General features: G+C 33.5%; 1 protein-coding gene across 1 annotated transcript; it reads left to right on the forward strand.

The window, feature by feature from the left end:
- The first annotated feature begins 4006 nt into the window (after window positions 1-4006).
- On the forward strand, window positions 4007-14295 carry LOC123656199 (sialin-like). Its single transcript, XM_045591903.1, has 9 exons — window positions 4007-4070; window positions 5309-5619; window positions 5982-6161; window positions 6578-6716; window positions 7032-7249; window positions 7973-8126; window positions 9277-9410; window positions 10273-10465; window positions 14246-14295. Exons 1-9 carry the CDS (start codon window positions 4007-4009, stop codon window positions 14293-14295), a joined length of 1443 nt encoding a protein of 480 aa, XP_045447859.1.
- Window positions 14296-20679: the final 6384 nt, after the last annotated feature.

The following is a 20679-nucleotide window of genomic DNA, read 5'->3' on the forward strand; positions in this document are numbered from 1 at the left end:
TAAAATATAAGTTGTTTAAAAGTTATATTAGAAGTCTAAATAAATAATATTTGATTAGAAAATTATACCATTTAGTAATAAAACTTTTGAGTTAAAAATTTCTTTGACCGTTCTTTAAAGCAATGAAAAAATTATTTGTACTTTTAACTGACTTCAAAAAAGGAGGAGGTTACTCAATTCCTCCGTATATATATATTTAATGTATGTTTGGGGATAACTTCGTCCTTTATAAACCGATTTTGATAATTCTTTTTTTGTTGGAAAGAAGATATTCATGGTGTGGTACAATGATAAGGAAACCAGGATCTGATGAAGGGATCCCAGAGAAATCGAGACAAACTCTCGAAAATCTGCATAACTTTTTACTGGGTGTACCGATTTTAATGATTTTTAATTTAAACGAAAGCCGATGTTTATCATGTGGTCACATTTAAATTTCATCGAGGTCTGATTATAACTTTTGGAGTAATCTTTGATAATGCGTATTTACTTGACTATTTTTTCGTCTACCTTCGTTGTATTACTTGTCGATATAATTGAAGTCGGTTATTTTTTCGTCACCAACCCGCCTGCTCAGCGTGGTGACTATGGGCAAAACACATGAGTTCACGTTATTTTTGGCGTAAGTTTGTGGACGCCTATGTCCAGCAGTGGACTGTATAGGCTGTAATGATGATGATGATTTTTTTCGTTTGCGAGCAAATAAAATTATGATTAAAACTTAGTAGCTGACCCAGCAAACGTTGTTATGCCTATAAACGCTTTTTAAAAATATGTGTTAGTGGTAGAAGCATGAAAATTAAGGGTTGTCTGTATTTTTCAATGCCAAATCATAATAAAATAAAAAAAAATATATTTAAGGATGGATTACCCTTATTATTTAGGGGTATGAAAAATTCTAGCTGGCCGATTCTCAGACCTACCCGATATGACAAAAAATCGGTAAAGCCGTTTCTGAGGAGTTTGGTTGCAAACACCGCGACACGAGACTTTATATATTAGATAATTTTGCAATTGTAATTTTACTGGTTGAGGGGTCACCAATTCGTACCTGTCGTTGCTTACCATCAGGTGAGCCATACGCTTGTTTGCTGACCTAGTTGTATAAAATTTTTTTTTTAAATCAAGTTGGATAATTCTTTTTCTTGTGTTAGGTGTTGTCAGGACAAGAATTGTATAAAATTAAATAAATTACAAAGCTAATACATTTAGATATAAAAAGTTATATTTATTGGTTTATCAGGAGTTAATATTACATTTGACGAAAATATAATGTTACGATAATCTTGCTTAATCTAAACGCACACAACTCATGTAAGCAAATAACACACGCATATAAATAAATTCATATAATATAGGAAATAAATATGATAATATTTATGCGAAATTTCGCTATTCAATAATTGTAAGTACTCAATATAATAAGCTACGCAGTCCAACTCAAGAACTAGTCTAATATATAAAATTCTCGTGTCGCGGTGTTTGTAGTTAAACTCCTCCGAAACGGCTTGACCGATTCTCATGAAATTATGTGTGCATATTGGGTAGGTCTGAGAATCGAACAATATCTATTTTTCATTGCCCTAAATTTTAAGGGTAGTCCATCCCTAATTTTTTTTTAATTTTTAAATAAATTATTTATTCTTTATTTTATTGTGATTTGGCGTTAAAAAATACATACAACCCTAAATTCTCACCCTTCTACCACCAACCCCCATTTTTAAATAGCGTTTAGCGGCAAGACAGCGTTTGAGCTAGTATTAGTGTAAATTTGTTAATACTATCAACTTGTCACGTTTTAATCATTAGTAGGTAAATAAAAATTACATATTATCTTATATATTAGGTAACACGAGACGAAACTAAATAAGTTAGTAGCTACTGATTTTATTTAAATTCTGATAGCGTTGTTTAACTACTACTATAAAAAAATCAAAGTCTAAAACGTAGATGTGCTAAACTTTATTATTTTTCGACAACTGTTCTTGTATAGTGGCGTCACCTTTTCCATACGAGGTGACGATTTACTAGGAGCAAACAAGTATGAGTCACCTTATTGTTTTCGCTTAAGCCTGTAATATGCCACTACTGGGTATAGGTCTCATTCCCCATGTAGGAGAAGGATCAGAGCTTAATCCACCTCGTTGCTCCAATACGGGTTGGCGGATATATTCCCTACTATGAGTAACGATCGCTATCAGGTGTACATGATAACAACCGAGACCGACGGCTTAACGTGCTCTCCGAGGCACGGTGGGGAGACCCACAAGGACTGCACAAACACCCAGACCACGGTATACACCTGTTTGGCCAATACAGATGTTTGTCATGTGCGGGGATCGAACCCGCAACCGCCAACGCAACAGGTACAATCCATGGCTGTAACCGTTGCGCCATCCCTCCCCTTTAACTAATAATTATTTTGTGTTACCCTACATAGTAATTAACCAGCCTGACGTTTTCTTTCCTACAAGTTTGTAATAGTTTAATTACTTGTAGCTGTAGTTTTGGCTTAACAGGTTAATTGTTTGTGTTGTTTTAGATTACAGTGTAATAATGAGTCTGACTATTTTGCTTGTTTTCAAAATTAAATTGAGGCTGTTATCTCAATCACACCTATCAATCTCCTACGCGTACTCTCCACTCCACGTGAGCTGATTCAACTATGCTCCACTTGGCACAACTGAAAGCTATTAAGCCCCTCAAACGATTTATGTTACCTTTATGATGTTTCCTCCATCCCTACGTTAGATTGGTGAATCATGTTCTTTTTAATCTTTTAATTTCTGTGAATGATTGAAAGTTTTCTTTTCAAACATCTTAAGGTAATTATATATTCAGTTCTACGTCACATAAATAATACTGGTTTCAAGCAGTTTCGTGTTCCTGTGGTGAGTAAGGTGGCCAGAGCTCCTGGGGGATTGGGGGGGGGGGGGGGGTAATTTCGAAGACATACTTAAATTTATCTAAATTATTATCAACCTTAGATTAAGTTTATTGTTACACACGCATATTATGATTGGTTTTAATTATCTAAAATAAATTATTACATAACTAGCTGACCCGGCGAACTTCGTATCGCCTAACAGTCGATTCTTTAATTTTTTATTTTTTTAAGTTAATAAGTCAACAATTACATTATGTCAAATATTAAAAATTATAAAACTCACAAAATTCTTTTAATAGTCACTAAAAAATCACAATGAATTTTTTTTTTTTAGAATTTTTCCTCCGTAAGAACCATCCTCGTACTTCAAGAAATATTTAAAAAAAAGAATTAGCGAAATCGGTCCAACCGTTCTCGAGTTTTCCGCTTAGCAACAAATTCAGCGACTCATTTTTATATTATAGATTAAATTTATTATCATTATTAATTAAAAAAACAAGAAAAATTGCTATTTCAATTAATGTTAAAGTTTGAGTTATTTCTTTACGTTCGATTGATTTTTACAAGCTTAGCTAACTAAAATTATTTATGAATTTATATAAATTATTTCATAAATTCATTATTTTGTTAAATATATTATACAAATTTTGAAAATTACATATTTTTTAAGTCAGAGTCTACTAAAGATTTTGTTTTCTTCTAAAATTCGAATCCCAAGTCAACATTTTCACTTCCATTTCGTTTTTATTACGTGTGTAAATTCTTTATTCTCATTAAATTTAAAATAACCGTCATAAATTAATTGTCTAGTGGTGCGTCTGTTAAAACAGTAATCTTTGATATTTCATCATTTAATTATTCTTTTTCTTGTTTATAAGTAAAAAGAAATCATTGTAATGTTTCACTTACAACACGGACAAAGGAGACAAACATCGTCTGAGTGTCAGTTTTATTTGTTTTATTTTAAGATATTTAGTTAACATATAGATAAAATTATATAAACGTCAAGAAAAGAGACGAAAAATATGAATATTATATTGTCAATGTAAAAATATGTTTCAAAATTAAACGAAATATATTGTTGTAATTCGAATTAATAACAAGAAGAAAAAAAAAACAATGTCGGAGACAGATTATAAAAAAGTGCCGATTGACGAAATTGAAAAAAATGGAATAAGTTGTGGTAAATATGTTACAGATATCTTAATTAACGGTATCAGTTTAGTAACAGTAGAAGCTGATTTATAGCATCGACTAAAGTATTGATTTTTAATTTTTCTTTATTAGATGATTAGTATTTATTAAGAAAAAAAGAAAAAAAAATTGCTTAATTTCTTCACCGTTTCATAAAAGTGAAAATTAATATTATTTTTTATATAACTAGGTCGGCAAACAAGCTTACAGCTCACCTAATTGTAAGTGATTACCGTAGCTTATAGACGTCTGCAACACCAGAAGTATCGCAAGCGCGTTGCTGAGCCCATCCCCAATTCCCCGTTAGAGGTCTGGTTACCTTAAAAAATTAACTTAAAAGGAAGCCTCTAAAATTACTTACATAAGTTCAAAAACATTTTGGTTCATTTGGTTCTATTAATAATTTGTAAAAAAGAATATAATTATCTAAATATTATACTATTAAACATTACAATTGTCTTGGCAAACGCAGTGTGGGACGTCCTCCGGCCCGTTGGACCGACGATCTACGTAAGATTGCCGGTGTAGGCTGGATGAGGATTGCGGAAGACCGGGATGTGTGGCGCGAACTTGGGGAGGCCTATGTCCAGCAGTGGACTGCGATAGGCTGAAGTGATGAAACATTACAATTAGGGGGGGGGGGGGTCTCAATTCGATTGTATATTTTTTTATTGTATTTTACTTCAGAACTTTTGACTGGGTGCACAGATTTCGATAACAAAAATTTTAATCGAAAGGTGGTGCATGTCGGTTGGTCCCATTTAAATTTATTTGAGATCTAACAACTACTTTTGAGTTATATCTAATAATGCGTTTTTGATTGCATATTTTTTCGTATACTGTAACTTTAAACTGAATGTAGCGATTTTGAACATTTTATTTTAAATTTAATTGAAAGCTGGTGTTTATCACGTGGTCGCATTAAAATTTCACCCAGATCTGATAACAACTTTTTGAGTAATCTTTGATAAGGCGTATTTACTTGACAATTTTTTCGTCTACCTACGTTGTACTACTTGTCGATGCTATTGAAGTCGGTTTTTTTTCGTTTGCACGCAAAAACAATTATTTAATATCATATTAAAAACTCGACCGTTCTTTGACTTACCGTGTCGGTGTTTGATATTAAAAATTGATTGTGGGTAGCACAAAAATAAATAATACGAATTATAATTAGTAATTATGTCTCCAATATTTTTCGTTCTAACAATTTTCTTCCAATTTTAGATTTACCTGAAGAAGAACCAGCCAAATATGGCTACGGTATACGCCATGTACAATCCTTCCTTTTCTTTATGTGTATTACACTTGGCTACCTTAGTCGAGGTCATTTAGGAGTAACTATAGTAGCTATGACGATGGGCAAACATATTGATGAACGCGTAACAGCAGCAGTGGGTGATATAAATAATAGTACAATGATAAATTCTACCTCAAAAATAGACGATATTGCAAATTTTACAGCATTTGAAGATATAAGTAATAATAGTAGTTTAGTATCGAATCACACAAATCTAGATTACAATACAATCTATAGGGTAAGTATAATTTTATATGATATGAAAGAATGTTTATTTTTTTTTATCACTAGGTCGGCAAACAAGCGTACGGCTCACTTGATGGTAAGAGATTACCGTAGCTTATAGACGCCTGCAACACCAGAAGCATCGCAAGCGCGTTGCCGACCAAATCCCCAATCCCCCAGGAGCTCTGGTCACCTTACTCACCAACAGTAATACAACACTACTTGAAAGCAGTATTATTTAGCTGTGATCTTCTGTAAGGTCGAGGTAGTACCCCAGTCGGGCTGCTCCATATTTTGAGCAGGAAATTCCTGCTGAGCCCTACCTCAGTCAGCGCCCTACCCTACTCTTATTTAATTTTGTATTTATTTTTTCAGACATATGATTGGCCGAAATCAACCCAAGAAATGGTTCTTGGATCTTTTTTCCTGGGATATTCTATTATGATGCTTCCAATGGGTATCATATGTCAGAAATGGGGTGGAAAAATACCTCTACAAGTTGCTATGTTTGTAAATGCACTAGTGTCATTAATAGCGCCATGGTGTGTTGCATGGGTTAGTTTTTAGCATTTCTATGTTTCTAGTATCCATGTTATTTGTTTATACCAGTTGGTAAAATACTGTGTTAGCGAAGTTAGGTTCAATTCACTTGACTTGTTACTGATAGTTTAGTATAAATGAAAGAATTCCTTCAAATCTACTTTATCCATTTGATATATGCAAACAGTTAAAACGAATTGGACTTGTCATTTATAATATTCAAGTATCTCATAAAGTTAATAATTCGAATTTTGTTCTCATTTTAATTCTACGTAATTTTTTATATTTTTTTAATTATTTTTAAATGCCAGTAAGACTTCGAAATTAAATCTACGTAATGTACGTTTGAATTATTCATAAAAATGAATAACGCACGATTTCCAAGAAGCTACGAGTGCGTATTAAAATTTAATAAATTTATATTTCACCAGGGTGGCTGGAAAACGCTGTCCGCATTTCGTTTATTACAAGGATTATCCCAAGCTGGTTTATATCCAGCTGTCCAGACTTTACTGTCGAATTGGATACCAAGTAATGAGCGTGCCAGCATCAGTAGCTATGTTTACACAGGTATGTCTCACCACAGAAACGTGACTTACGAATTTGTTGTTTGTCTTATTTTACTAATTATTTGATAACCTCAGTTTTACTGCTTGCTTTCAAGTTTATCTAAACATTCTATAATATTTGATTAGACTTTTACAGTTTTTGTAATAAAATTGGCTCCAGTTACTATTTTAGAGACAAATTGACATGACAATTGAATTGAAATTGAGATGACATGAAAAAAAATACATTATTTCCTGTTTCCTTTGCGATTAAAAGCCTTAGTTATAACTGTAGAAAGACACAAACTTTAAGTTTAATTTTCATTATTTTTTCCAGCTTCAGGAGTAGGTACCGTGATTGCGTTTCAGCTTGGTGGCATCCTTGCGTATAGTAGATTTGAGTGGCCATCCACTTTCTGGGTCACTGGCGTACTATGTTTTATTGGATTAATATTGATCACCGTATTTGGTGCTACTTCTCCTAAGGATCATAAGTCTATATCGGATGGTGAGAAAGCGTACATTTTAGGAAAAGCCGAAAACAGAACTGAAACGGTAAGATAATTGATGATTAAATAATAATTTATTTAGTACAAGATTTTATTTTTATAAAAAAAGATAGTTTTTTTTAAAGAGATTATCTTTGGAATTTCTAGATGATTCATCTTTGCATACATTCCGAAACGGTGGTAGCTTCACTTTTCACTAAATACAATCGATTAAAATTAATTTAATTTAAAATTGTAAAAAGGCGATATAAAAGTGCTTTTCGGCCAAGAAAAATAGGCCAGAAAAAGTTACCAAAGTAGACTTACTACTCTGGTAACTTTTTCTGGCCGATTTCCTAATTGAGCAACTTTTTATAGTGAAACAACTTTTTCGGAATTTATCGCGGTTTATTAATGTTTTGAAATGCCCGACGTTTCTGATACTTTACACCAACAATGGTCATGGTAGGAGTTGTTTCATTATAATGAATGAAATTCACGTAAACATCAGAAAAAAATGGGTAACTTTTTTTACGAAAAACTGTAGGAGTAATTTAGTCGGATGTTATTTGTGCTCTTTTATCAGTGTTGCTCTCTTATCAAAAAACTATATGTTTTGTTTCCTGACTACGTCAATAATGTTTAGTAGTTTGTAATTTAAAATTGCGTTTTAATTTTGCTACTCAAATATGGGTTTATACTAAAATTAATCTACAGTAATATCATAATTTTGGTTAAATCTTATTGTGTAGGATAAAGCCCCTATATTATTTTTAATTTTTTATTACAGAAAGCCAAAGTTCCTTGGAAGGCAGTATTGAAGTCAGTGCCGTTGTGGGCCACCATGACAGCGCACATAGGCCTTGGCATATGTTTCTTGTTTTTCTTCGTACAAGTACCAACTTACATGTATGCGGTTTTGAAACTCAATATTAGAAATGTAAGTACATATTTAATAACACACCATCACACTTCGGCATATTGCAGTCCACTGCTGGAAATAGGCCTTCCCAAGTTCGCGTTTTTCCCAATCCTTATTCACCGGCAATGTTACGTAGAAATAAAACATTTTTTTTATTTAATATTTCATTGAATATATTAAGAAAATAAAGAATATTTATACATGTCTACATATATATAAAAAAATCGCATCTTACTGTACACGGGCTTAGGTGCCTGCCATAGAAATAAACGAACGTGCCGGTATCACTACATAGTATAAAACAAAGGCGCTTTCTCTGTCCCTATGTATGCTTAAATCTTTAAAACTACGTAACGGATTTTGATGCGGTTTTTTTTTAATAGATATAGTGATTGAAGAGGAAGGTTTATATGCATAATACATGCATAATATAATTGAGGAACACTGATAGTTTTTGCAACCGTTTTTGCAACCAACCCGATTCGCGGGGCGGGTCACTAGTAAAAGACATATGAATGATATATATGGAATGTTTGTTTTTAAAAATAAATATAATCTAAGAATAATTTTTAATTAAATTCTTTTTCTTACAGAGTGGATTACTATCTTCGTTGCCGTATTTTGCATCGTTTTTTTCATCTATTGTTTATGGCATCGTTTCAGATTATTTAACTAATAAAAAGATTATAAGTGTTAAAACAGCTCGGAAAATCTTCAATTCAATCGGTAAGCACGAACTTAGACTGCAATCTAAACTGACTGTAAGGATGTATTCCTCTCATTAAATTTTCATATTTCTAATTTATTTTTGACAATACAATAAATTGATTTGCTTTTGAAACTAGCTAGACTGTATTAACAAAAATATTCATTGATTTTCTCGTATCATAAATTGTACAAAAAAGAAATTTAGGAGACAGGTGATTTTATCACAACATCAAAGATAATATTTACAAAAATAGTTACAAAAAAGGACAACCAAAACAAAGAAATATCTAAATACAACTAAAGAATATCGCCAAAAAAAATAAAATAATGTATTACATAAAATTACATACATTTACTACACGTGTAATAATAATAATAATAAAATATATTTCGAAATCATCCAAATTATGTATGTAATTTCTCTAATTAAACCTCCTGTTGCAATTCGATTTAAGCCCAATGAGTTTTTTTTTTTATAGCTAGCGTTATACCAGCAATATGTCTGACGTGGTCGGTTTACACTACTAATACTGTTCTAGCTGTGACATTATTTGTTCTGTATATGTCAGCAACAGCCGCGATGAATAGCAGTGTTTTGGTAAGTTATGAAACTATTATTTTTTATACGACTAGGTCGTCAATTGAGCGTACGGCACACCTGATTGTTAGCGGTTACCATAAATGCCTGCAACACCAGAAGCATCGCAAGCGCGTTGCTACCCCCGTTGGTAATATTCGCGGATGCGCGGGAGCTAAGGCTCACTCACCACAAGAACACGACACTGCTTGAAAATAGTATTATTTAGCTCTGATCTTCTCTAAGGTTGACGTACTTCCCCACTCGGGCTGTACCTGATTTTGAGTAGGATAGTATTGCTGCCTATTTTGCTCTACCTTGATTCATTATTGTCAACATTTTAAAGTTTTAGAGACTGTTCCGGCAATTGTTAGAAAGCTATTTAGTGTACATGAAAACACAGTGAATAAAAGTTAATGAATATACCAAGCTGTGTGGCTACGGCAATAAAGAATATAGCCACCCCCTCTCTTCCCGTGTAAACTTGTGGAGGTCTATGTCCAGCAGTGGACTGTTTAGGCTGTAATGATGATTGTTAAGTGTAAGTTAACTGCATCTCAACATAGAAATTCTCTTATAAGCATTTTTTGTGTATCAGAATGTACTGATTGTGACTGTTGTTTTCTTTTTTGTCAACGATATCTCCACAATTTGTTAACTTTACGGAAACCTGTTATTGGCTTGATTTTTTGTAATATGCTTTATGATAAGAATAGTATATAAGAAGCTGTTGGTTTTCTGAATAAATAAATAAATAAATAAGTACCGTAGCCACACAGTACATACTGGTATATGAGATTATTATTAGACTGGGTATATTAGACCATTATTACTAGACCCAAAATATATTTTTGAACCCTAAAGTACCAATTTGTTTTTGTAGGTAAATTACATGGATCTGGCCCCCAATTACAGCGGAGTAATAATGGCAACTGGAAATACGATGATGACCATAGTGAGCCTCGGAACACCCGTGGTCACCTCACTAGTTGTTACTGATATTGTAAGTACTTTAAACCATATTCCGCCACGTCATTATATCATGAGCTTTGAATCTTCACTCATTATGAACCGCCGTATCACGTACTCTTTTCTCTGTTCTCTTCTGTTCTCGATTTTGTCGACGTGACAAATGAAAATATGAAATCTTTAAAATTTCTTAATATTAATGAAAGTAGTTAAGTTATTATAATAATAATGTCTCTTAATTAATATTTTTTCCACTTGTAATGCTTCATCGTAGAATATCAAGTTAAGTTTTTATTTACAAGATTTTAACTACGCAATTCAGTGATGACAGAATTTCGTGAATGACGATGTACAATGCATATAATATATTATTTATTTAGAATTTATTTATAATTTATTGTACAACACAACTAAATTTAACACACCTATACAAATAAATAAAATTGGAGTGTCTGTTTGTAATATTAAAATAACCGCTTTTTACTAAGTGCATATGGATGTATACACGATAAATATACCAAAATAACATTTTTTACAATTTTTGTCTGTCTGTCTGTGTGTTTGTTCCGGCTAATCTTTGAAACGGCTTGACCGATTTTGATGGGACTTTCACTGGCGGATAGCTGATGTAATAAGGAGTAACGTAGGCTACTTTTATGTTAGAAATTTATTTATTTGGTAACTCTACGAACTTAACAATATTTTTTTTTAATTCCACGCGGACGAAGTTGCGGGCACAGCTAGTGAAACATATTTTAAGATAGGAACAGAGTGTGAAATACAATAGCTATTTAGCCATTTCTTCCAGAAAACCCAAGTAAAATAATACTCCGACAATGTCACTAATACATACACAATACATACAAATAGCACAAATCTACATACAAATCGAGTATTACATTATTTATAGGCTGTATTTGTTCCTATATATTTACTATTATATTATTACCCTATATTGTAATATAGTTAAACAAAATTAAAGAGATTAAACTCTGCAAAAAATATGATAGTCGTATATTTCACACCGATTCGTTCATCTCAGGTGTTTCTCAAAGCCCAGTAAAACACAAGGAATATAATTATGAAGGTGACTTACAATGACTACACTTTATCCTTGGAATATTTTCTGCAAAGAAATTACATAATTACGTTTTTTTAATTTATTATAATTCTGTTTAATTAATAAGATTTGAAATAATGAACACAAAATCGTCCACAGTAATTTTATTTTTAAAAATTTATCACAGAATAATTACGGAAGGAATATAGGCTATGTTATTAGGCTATGTTGTACTGTGTGGCTACGGTACTAAAGAATATAGCCACCCCCTCTCTTCCCGTGGGTGTCGTAAGAGGCGACTAAGGGATAACACAGTTCCGCTACCACCTTGGAACTTAAGAAGCCGACCGGAGGCGGGATAGCCATCCAACTGCTGGCTTTGAAATACACAGGCCGAAGACGGACAGCAGCGTCTTCGGTGCGACAAAGCCAGTACTGCGGTCACCAACCCGCCTGCCCAGCGTGGTGACTATGGGCAAAACACATGAGTTCACGTTATTTTAGGCGTAAACTTGTGGAGGCCTATGTCCAGCAGTGGACTGTATAGGCTGTAATGATGATAATTATACATTTGTAACTGTATATTTATCTGTACAGTCTGATCAACATCAATGGCGAATCGCAATGCTCCTGATGGCGGGCTTCGTATTTGCATCTAATATCATATTCGTCATATTCATGTCTGCTGATATCCAACCTTGGAACAATGGCGATGATGACCAGGAAATCAAGAAAGGTAATATTTTTATACATTTTTTTACAAGTATACATTAAAATAATACAAGACTTAGGCGGGAATCGAACCCGCAACCCACGGAATTGAAAACAGGGCACTACAAACTGCGCCAACGGGCTAGTCAAATACATATTTACCAGCTGGTGCCACAGACTTAAGACTTAGGTCAAGCCAAATCTCATCCAATCTTACGTTGGAGAGAGGGGGGGGGGTGTTAGCAGCGTGGTGGATTAAGCTCTGATCCTTCTCCTGCATGGGGAAAGAGGCCTATGCCCAGTAATGGGATATTACAGGCTGAGGCGTATGTTATTATAAGCAAAGTTTTGTAAATAGCTTTCACTGAAATATAACTAAGTCTGTCTATTGTAACTCATTCCTCGTCATATTTTACTAATTTTTTTTTAATGATTTTTTTCGTTTATATAATCTCTGTCGCTTCAATGATGATGCAGATCACTTTGAATCAATAATGTCATTTATAAACTATGTACTTTAGATATATTTAAAAACATAATAATAAATTTACAGGTTGTAGAGGCTTGTATGTAATATTTATTTTCATCATCATTACCGCCGATACAGTCCACTGCTGGACATAGGCCTCCATAAGTTTACGCCAAAAATAACGTGAACTCATGTGTTTTGCCCATAGTCACCACGCTGGGCAGGCGGGTTGGTGACCGCAGGGCTGGCTTTGTCGCACCTAAGACGCTGTTTATTCTAATGATAATAAATCAGTCATAACGTCCAAATTATAAATGTGTATATTCCTTCTGCCTATCTGTTTAAATTTAACAGTGATACTACAAGAAATGAATACATTAATAAGTTTACATTTATTAATTTTTTTATCAAATTTTGTGCGTAATGTTAGCATAATATTAAAAGTATGCTATCATTATTTTTTGATAAATGTTCCATAAAGACTTAGCGAAGCAAACATTAAACAGTATATGCGTTGTAATTTAAATATTTATCAAAGAAAAAATTACTTAATGCTGAATTTTCCATATTTGTTACGTAATCGTCGGCCAGTGTCAACTGATTTTGATAATGCTTCTGACACTGTTTAGTTAAATTAAAATCAAGTCTAGAATAAATTTTTTGTCTGCCGTTTTTAAAAGGGTCATTGTGTGGTAGAACTCTCAGTGCAGGTCAGGTTTACCGTTCCACACGATTTAACTACACATTACAATTTAACTACATATTTTTCATACCAAGTTTCCTTATATAGTTTCTAAGGGAGTAAACTCCCGTCATTTTATTTAATACAAGCAGTCGCTAGCGTATTCGCAACATTTGTGTTTCAGTACATCTACTACTACTAAATTTCTGATGACCGACTTCTAAAAAAGGAAAAAAGTTCTCAAGTCAACCTCGGGACTTTTTACGGTGTGGACCGATTTCGATAAAAAAATTTAATCGAAACATTGTGCGCGGTCTCACATAAACTTATTTCTGATCTTACTTTTGGAGTTATGTCTATTTTTGCTTATTCACTTGACTATTTTTTCGTCTACTAACCTACTTTAGATTATACCGCATAACTTTTCACTGGGTGTACCAATTTGATGATTCTTATTCCAATCGAAAGCAGTTTTTTTTTTTTTTTATATCACTAGGTCGACAAACAAGCATACGGCTCACCTGATGGTAAGAGATTACCGTAGCTTATAGACGCCTGCAACACCAGAAGCATCGCAAGCGCGTTGCCGATCTAATCCCCAATCCCCTCAGGAGCTCTGGTCACCTTACTCACCAACAGGAACACAATACTGCCTATAAACAGTATTATTTAGCTGTGGTCTTCTGTAAGTTCGAGGTACTACCCCAGTCGGGCTGCTCCATATTTTGTGCAGGAAATTCCTGCGGTGCCCTACCTCCGTTGAGAGATGCTTGTCATGTCCAATCGAGGTCCCATTTAAACTTGATTAAGATCTGATGACGACTTTTTGAGTAATCTTTGATAACGCGTATTCACTTGACTATATTTTCATACCTACGTTGTATTACTTGTCGATGTAAGAAGTCGGTTTTATTCGTTTGCGAGTAAATGCAATTATGTATTATTATTTTTTTATTTTTTTTCAGAATACGACGTCATACAGGATGAAAGGAAAAGTACAGATGTTGTTCAATAGTATTATAAGCTGTTGAATATTTTGGATAATACAAAAATAAGACATTTTTTTTTAGTTTTAGGACGTTTAGTGGCTACGTAGTTTCAGTTTTGTTTTTCAACTCCTGTCTAAACTTGTTTTAAGTTATCATCTTTCATATATATATTGTGTTCATTATATTAATGTATTTGAAAGAGACTTGTATATAGTAATGTAAATTTTGAAGATAAATTTTGAAGATACATTTTGGGATTTTAAATTACAGCGACATCTTTTGCCTGGTAGTTGAAACTGAGTTAATACGGGCCAAGTTAAAGCAAATAATTGTAATTGCGTTATAAGCTATTGAAATTGTAAATAAATTGTAAATAATAAATTGCAGTTTTATTTATTTCAGATTTTTGGTTAAAATTGCTCTACTAATAAAAATAATAACAAGTAGTGTATTAAAAAGATTCTCAACAAAATGAAAACTTCAAGGAGGCATTAGGTATATATACTCGTAGTTGTGGACGTAGTAAGCTGTTTGCTTTAACAAAGTGTTTGTTAAGATGAGAATATTACATCTAGAGTTTTTCATTAGCATAGTTGAGACAAATTAATTTAATAATTAAAGCGTATTACGCTATGGTTCTCATAATCGTTCTAGTGCAGTGGTAGTCGCCTTAACAGCGTCTTAGTTTCACGCTTAGGGATGTCTGGATGTGTCCTTGAGGGTCTCCCCATCGTGCCTCCGAGAGCACTGAAAGTCGTCAACTCCAGTTGTTACCATAAAAACCTGATAGCGATTGTTGCTCTTAGTAGGAAAATTATTCCCTAGCCCGCAGTGCAGCGTATTAAATTACGTTTCAACCTATGCAGAAAGTGGCCTTTGCCCAACAGTGGGGCATTAGATTGACTGATAAAGTATAGACTGAAAAATATTCATATACGAAGTAATTAGAAAATTGTTGTAATACTTTTAATTGCAGCTGACGATCGGGCTATATAGACGGCCATTTTTTTTCATTTCACTAGATCGGCAAACAACGTAAATAAAAGACTCACTACTTAAGACTTGATGGTAAGCGATTACCGTAGCTTATAGCCTCCTGCAACACAGGATGTACCGCAAGTGCACTGCCGACTATAGCCCCTAATTCCCGCAGGAGCTCTGGTCACCTTACTCGCCACAGGAATTACACTGCTTGATAGCAATATCATTTAGCTGTGATCTTCTGTAAGGTTCAGAGGTACTTTTCCAGTCGGGCTGCTCCAGATTTTGAGCAGGAAATTTCCTGTTTTCCTCTACCCCAGTTAAGTACCATTAGACTATCTTTATTAACCAACTTCCAAAAAAGAGAAGGTTCTCAATTCGATTGTAATTTTTTTTATGTATGTTACTTCAGAACTTTTGAATTGGTGGACCGATTTCGATAAAAAAAAATTATTCGAAATGTGGTGCGTGGCATTTAGTCCCATCTAAATTTATTTGAGATCTAACAACTACTTTTGAGTTATATCTAATAATGCGTTTTTACTTGACTATTTTTTCGTAGACCTACGCGTTGTATATACCGCATAATTTTTTACCGGGTGTACCGATTTTGATGATTTTTAATTTAATCGAAAGCTGATGTTTATCATGTGGTCACATTTAAACTTCATGGAGATCTGATCACAACTGTTTGAGTAATCTTTGATAATTCGTATTTACTTGACTATTTTTTCGCCTACCTACGTTCTATTACTTGTCAATGTAATTGAAGTCGTTTTTTCGTTTGCGAGAAAACGCAATTACTATTAATAGAAATTTGTATTAGCGAATAATAAAAACTTAAAAACGTTTCATCTTTTAACAGTTTTCCGGTTCCGTTGGCCGGTTCCGTGTATAGGTAGTAATAAAATAATGTTATTTTGATTTCGCCTTGAATAATGATTTTTGTTGTTAAATCCCAAAATAAATTGTAGTTTTAGGCAGCTTTCAACCTTAAATTTATTTAGTATTTTTGCGTATCGAATTAAATTTTCCTGGAATATTTTTACCAACAAGCGTATTACAGTGAATAATCACTTACCGTTAAAATTTGTTTTCACGGAAATTTTGTTTATTAGCTGTAAAATATTTGTTACATTAAATATTTCTTCATTCAATATTTAAAGATTTTCCTGGTAATTTTCCTCTCAATGTAATGTAGACTTAAAATTATTTAAGGAAATTTACTGTCCCCTTTATTTCATCATTCGCTGTGTGGTTACGGCAATGAAGAATATAGCCACCCCCATCTTTCCCGTGGGTGTCGTAAGAGGCGACTAAGGGATAACACAGTTCCGCTACCACCTTGGAACTTAAAAAGCCGACCGATGGCGAGATAACTATCCAACTACTGGCAATAAAATACACAGGCACTAGACGGGCAGCAGCGTCTTCGGTGCGATAAAGCCAGCCCTATGGTCACCAACTCGCCTGCCCAGCGTGTTGACTATGGGCAACACACATGAATTCACACCATTTTTGGCGTGAACTCATGGAGGCCTATGTCCAGCAGTGGACTGTGATAGGCTGAAATGATGATGATGATTTATTTCATTCAACGAGTCTATTTTCTTAATAATTTTAAAGGTTAGCAATCATCAAGCTTCTATCTCAATATAGGAGAAGGGTCAGAGCTTAATCCACCACGCTGCTCCAACACGGGTTGGCGGATATATTCCCTATACTACTATGAATAACGATCGCTAGCAGGTGCACATGACAACAACCGGGACTGACGGCTTAACGTGCCCTCCGAGGCCCGATGGTGAGACCTTCATGAACTAACAACCAGAACGAAAATAAATATTTGTACAAACACAAATATCCACTTCGAGCGGGAATGGAACCCACGGCCGTTGATGATTAGACGCCGTCGACACGGCACACGCAACATTACACCAGAGCGATCATTGAGGAATTAGAAACTGACGATTCACTTCATTTCGAGTAGAATTAAATATATAAAAATAATTTATCTATAATTATACTAATACTTTACTTTTAAATTATTTAAATTTCGAAGCTATATTTTAGCCTCAAACAAGAATTTGTAAGCTAAAAATATATCTTCCAAAATGGTTCAACAAAAAGAAAATTTCAAAATTTTTGGTTAAAGATTATTTAAAATTTACGTTCTGTAAAATATGTTAAGTATTTCAGTTATTTTGATCCTTTCACAACAACAAAGGAGCTAAAAACCTTTACAAAAGTAAATTTTATTAACGCGGTCCAAAAATGTAACCCATGTTATGGACGCCGCATTACCAAGATGGCTTTAATCCTTAATGAAATTCCGTTGTACCAAACGATTTACTGCTATCTATATTTCACCGACCTCTCCTCTCGGCAGTTAATCTTCTCTATCGGAGGTAATTATTTGACGTTCCAAAGTTTTTTCATTTGAAAATTTTTGAGTGACTTCATAAAAGTTTGGTGATAAATACTGCCGTGCGAGCGAATGGGATGTTTCTGATCCTGAATCTCGTTTCGGTCGTGAACTTTTTAATTGGTTAGTCAGGGATATTTAATGAGATAGACCCTTGTTTAGCTAAAGTTAAGGCATTATCTAATTTTGTGACTTACAAAATTTATTTAATTACATCTCATAGTATACCTATGTTTTTTTATACAACGAAATCGGCAAACAAGCGTACGGCTCACCTCACGCTAAGCGATTACCGTAGCTTATAAACGCCTGCAATACCAGAAGAATCGCAAGCGGTTTGCTGACCTACTCCCACTTCCTCCAGGAGCTCTGGTCACCTTACTCACTACGGGAACACGACACTGCTTGAAAGCTGTATAATTTAACTATGATCTTCTGTAAGGTCGAGGTACTGCTTCAAATTTTGAGCAGAATATATCCTACTGTGCCCCACCTCTGCGGTATTTTCATTTTACTTAATAATATTGTCAAAGACTTTTATCACTTCCTCTTTCATTGTAATTTTTACTATTTAGTTGAAATAGGTATGTACGATCCTACTTTTCATCCCAAGTTTGGGTTGAAATTTGTAGTCGATTTTCATTTCGAGATTGTGTATATGTGTGTGTTGTATATGTATTATGTATATCTGTATTTGAGACCTTTTTTGTCAAAGATTAAAAATAATCAAAGAGAATCATTGATGAAACGTTTTAGTATAAATAAATTTGATATGGGATCATTTTTATCTGTGTTAACAGAACCTTTGTCTGATGCAGTAAATTTGTTAGTTAATATGATCTTACATCATCAATGATTCTTTCTCCATTTCTTAGGCATAGTGAGAATTAGGGTATGATGGGGCTGGCATGTCTGTGTAGACAAAAAACCCTAAAAAAAATAAAGAATTAAAAAAAAACAATAATAATCAAACATCACAAGTACAATTCAATTCATTATTCTATAAAACTTTATGAAAAAATTGTTTTCGATATAGTTTTTATTTTCCTTAAATTCGTATACTAATAATATGCGTTTATTTGCAAGTACGTGGTTTTGAAGTTGTACAAGGTTAACATTAGTAAAATCCAAACATATTCTACGATACGGTGTGCAAATATTATATATCAATGAGGTTCAACACCATATATTTTTAACATTAATAACAATAGATTATTTATCATTTTATTATTTATACATTATACATATGGTATCATTTCTTCCTAAAGCTTTATTATTAACTAGCGACCCGCCCTGGCTTCGCACGGGTGCAATGCTTTTACTAAATATACTACAGAATGTCTTTATTTATAGTGTAAAGCTAGCTTATGACATGGTTATTAACATAATAACAACAACATTCAAATATTCGTCGTTAGATTACACGTTGTTACAGAATGCGTTGAAGAAATAAAGGTTCACTACTCGTTCCCCGTAAGTGATAGCGTGATAATATGTAGCCTATATGTTGACCCGACTTCTTAATAATATTCGCGTCAAATTTGAAGTAAATCCATGCAGTACTTTTTGAGTTTATCCCGGACATACATACAGACAAACAGACAAACAGACAAAAATTTTAAAAACTATATTTTTGGCTTCGGTATCGATTGTAGATCACACCCCAAGTATTCTTTAAAAAAAATATTCAATGTATAGTTTTGACTTTCCTACCATTTTATTATATGTATAGATATTACAATAATTGAAATGTTTATTAAATGTCACGTTCAATTAATTATCTTCCTTTAATTTACTAGAAGCTAGCTTGCGGTGTGCGGTGACTGTGACCATTTTTTTGTAATTTGAGGTAAAATTAGATTAACTTATTATTTTTTTTTATTTATTTGAATGCCTTAGTTGGAATACATTAGCTGTTTACGAATATTTCGCAGAAAACTACAAAAATGAAAAGCATTGGACAAAAACGAGGCTATATTAAGATAAAAATTTACAAAATATATAACATCTGTCAATAATTTAGATATTTTGTCAAATTATGTTTTAACTAGCAATACCCGTGCGAATAATTCGCACTAAATAAGTAAAAAATTTACCGACCGTCAATCATGTTGACGTTGTTTCAAAATTAAAGCCGTCATATATATAATTTTAATATTTAATTAATTTACAAAAAACAAACGCAATAATAATTTTTTTATTTGTGTATGCCAGTAGAGCAAGCAGTTATCTATAAAATGATATATAATTTTTGTGGAGTAATTGTGAGGTTTTTTCTAAAAAGGGAGGCAAACATAAATACACAGCACAGATAAACTTAGCATAGATATGTGCTGTGTGGCTACGGCACTAAAGAATTTAGCCACCCCCTCTCTTCCCGTGGGTGTCGTAAGAGGCGACTAAGGGATAACAAGGTTCCACAACCACCTTGGAACTTAAGAAGCCGACCGATGGCGGGATAACCATCCAACTGCTGACTTTGAAATACACAGGCCGAAGACGGGCAGCAGCGTTTTCGGTGCGACAAAGCCAGTACTGCGGTCACCAACCCGCCTGCCCAGCGTGGTGACTATGGGCAAAACACATGAGTTCACGTTATTTTTGGCGTAAACTTGTGGAGGCCTATGTCCAGCAGTGGACTGTATAGGCTGTAATGATGAGATATATGATATAAATGCAGTAATATATATGATATAAATGCCATCAAATCAGCTGATAAGCAAACCATAGATGTTTCAAAGTATGAAGCTCATTTTTTTCCATAAATTCCAATCATACGGATATCGATCTTGAGTTCATACTGATATTCGTGAGTTGTGAATAATGTTTGCTAAAATTTGAACTCCATTTGCTGATACGTGAGCTCAACAGAATGTTTATTGTAAGGTTTCTTATCTATTTCGACAACTGAATACTAATATTGTTATTCATATAAACGAAAAGGAGATTTTTAGACAAAACAGTCAAACAAGAAGCCAATTCGTATTTTATTATATTATCACTT

The sequence above is a fragment of the Melitaea cinxia genome, chromosome 9, assembly GCF_905220565.1.
Source record: "Melitaea cinxia chromosome 9, ilMelCinx1.1, whole genome shotgun sequence".
Taxonomy (NCBI): domain Eukaryota; kingdom Metazoa; phylum Arthropoda; class Insecta; order Lepidoptera; family Nymphalidae; genus Melitaea; species Melitaea cinxia.

Coding starts and splice junctions, on each gene's coding strand:
- LOC123656199 (XM_045591903.1), top strand. CDS start 4,007: ATGTCGGAGACAGATTATAAAAAAGTGCCGATTGACGAAATTGAAAAA. Junction 6,162..6,577: donor CGCCATGGTGTGTTGCATGG/GTTAGTTTTTAG, acceptor ATATTTCACCAG/GGTGGCTGGAAAACGCTGTC. Junction 8,127..9,276: donor ACTCAATATTAGAAATGTAA/GTACATATTTAA, acceptor AAGCCCAATGAG/TTTTTTTTTTTATAGCTAGC.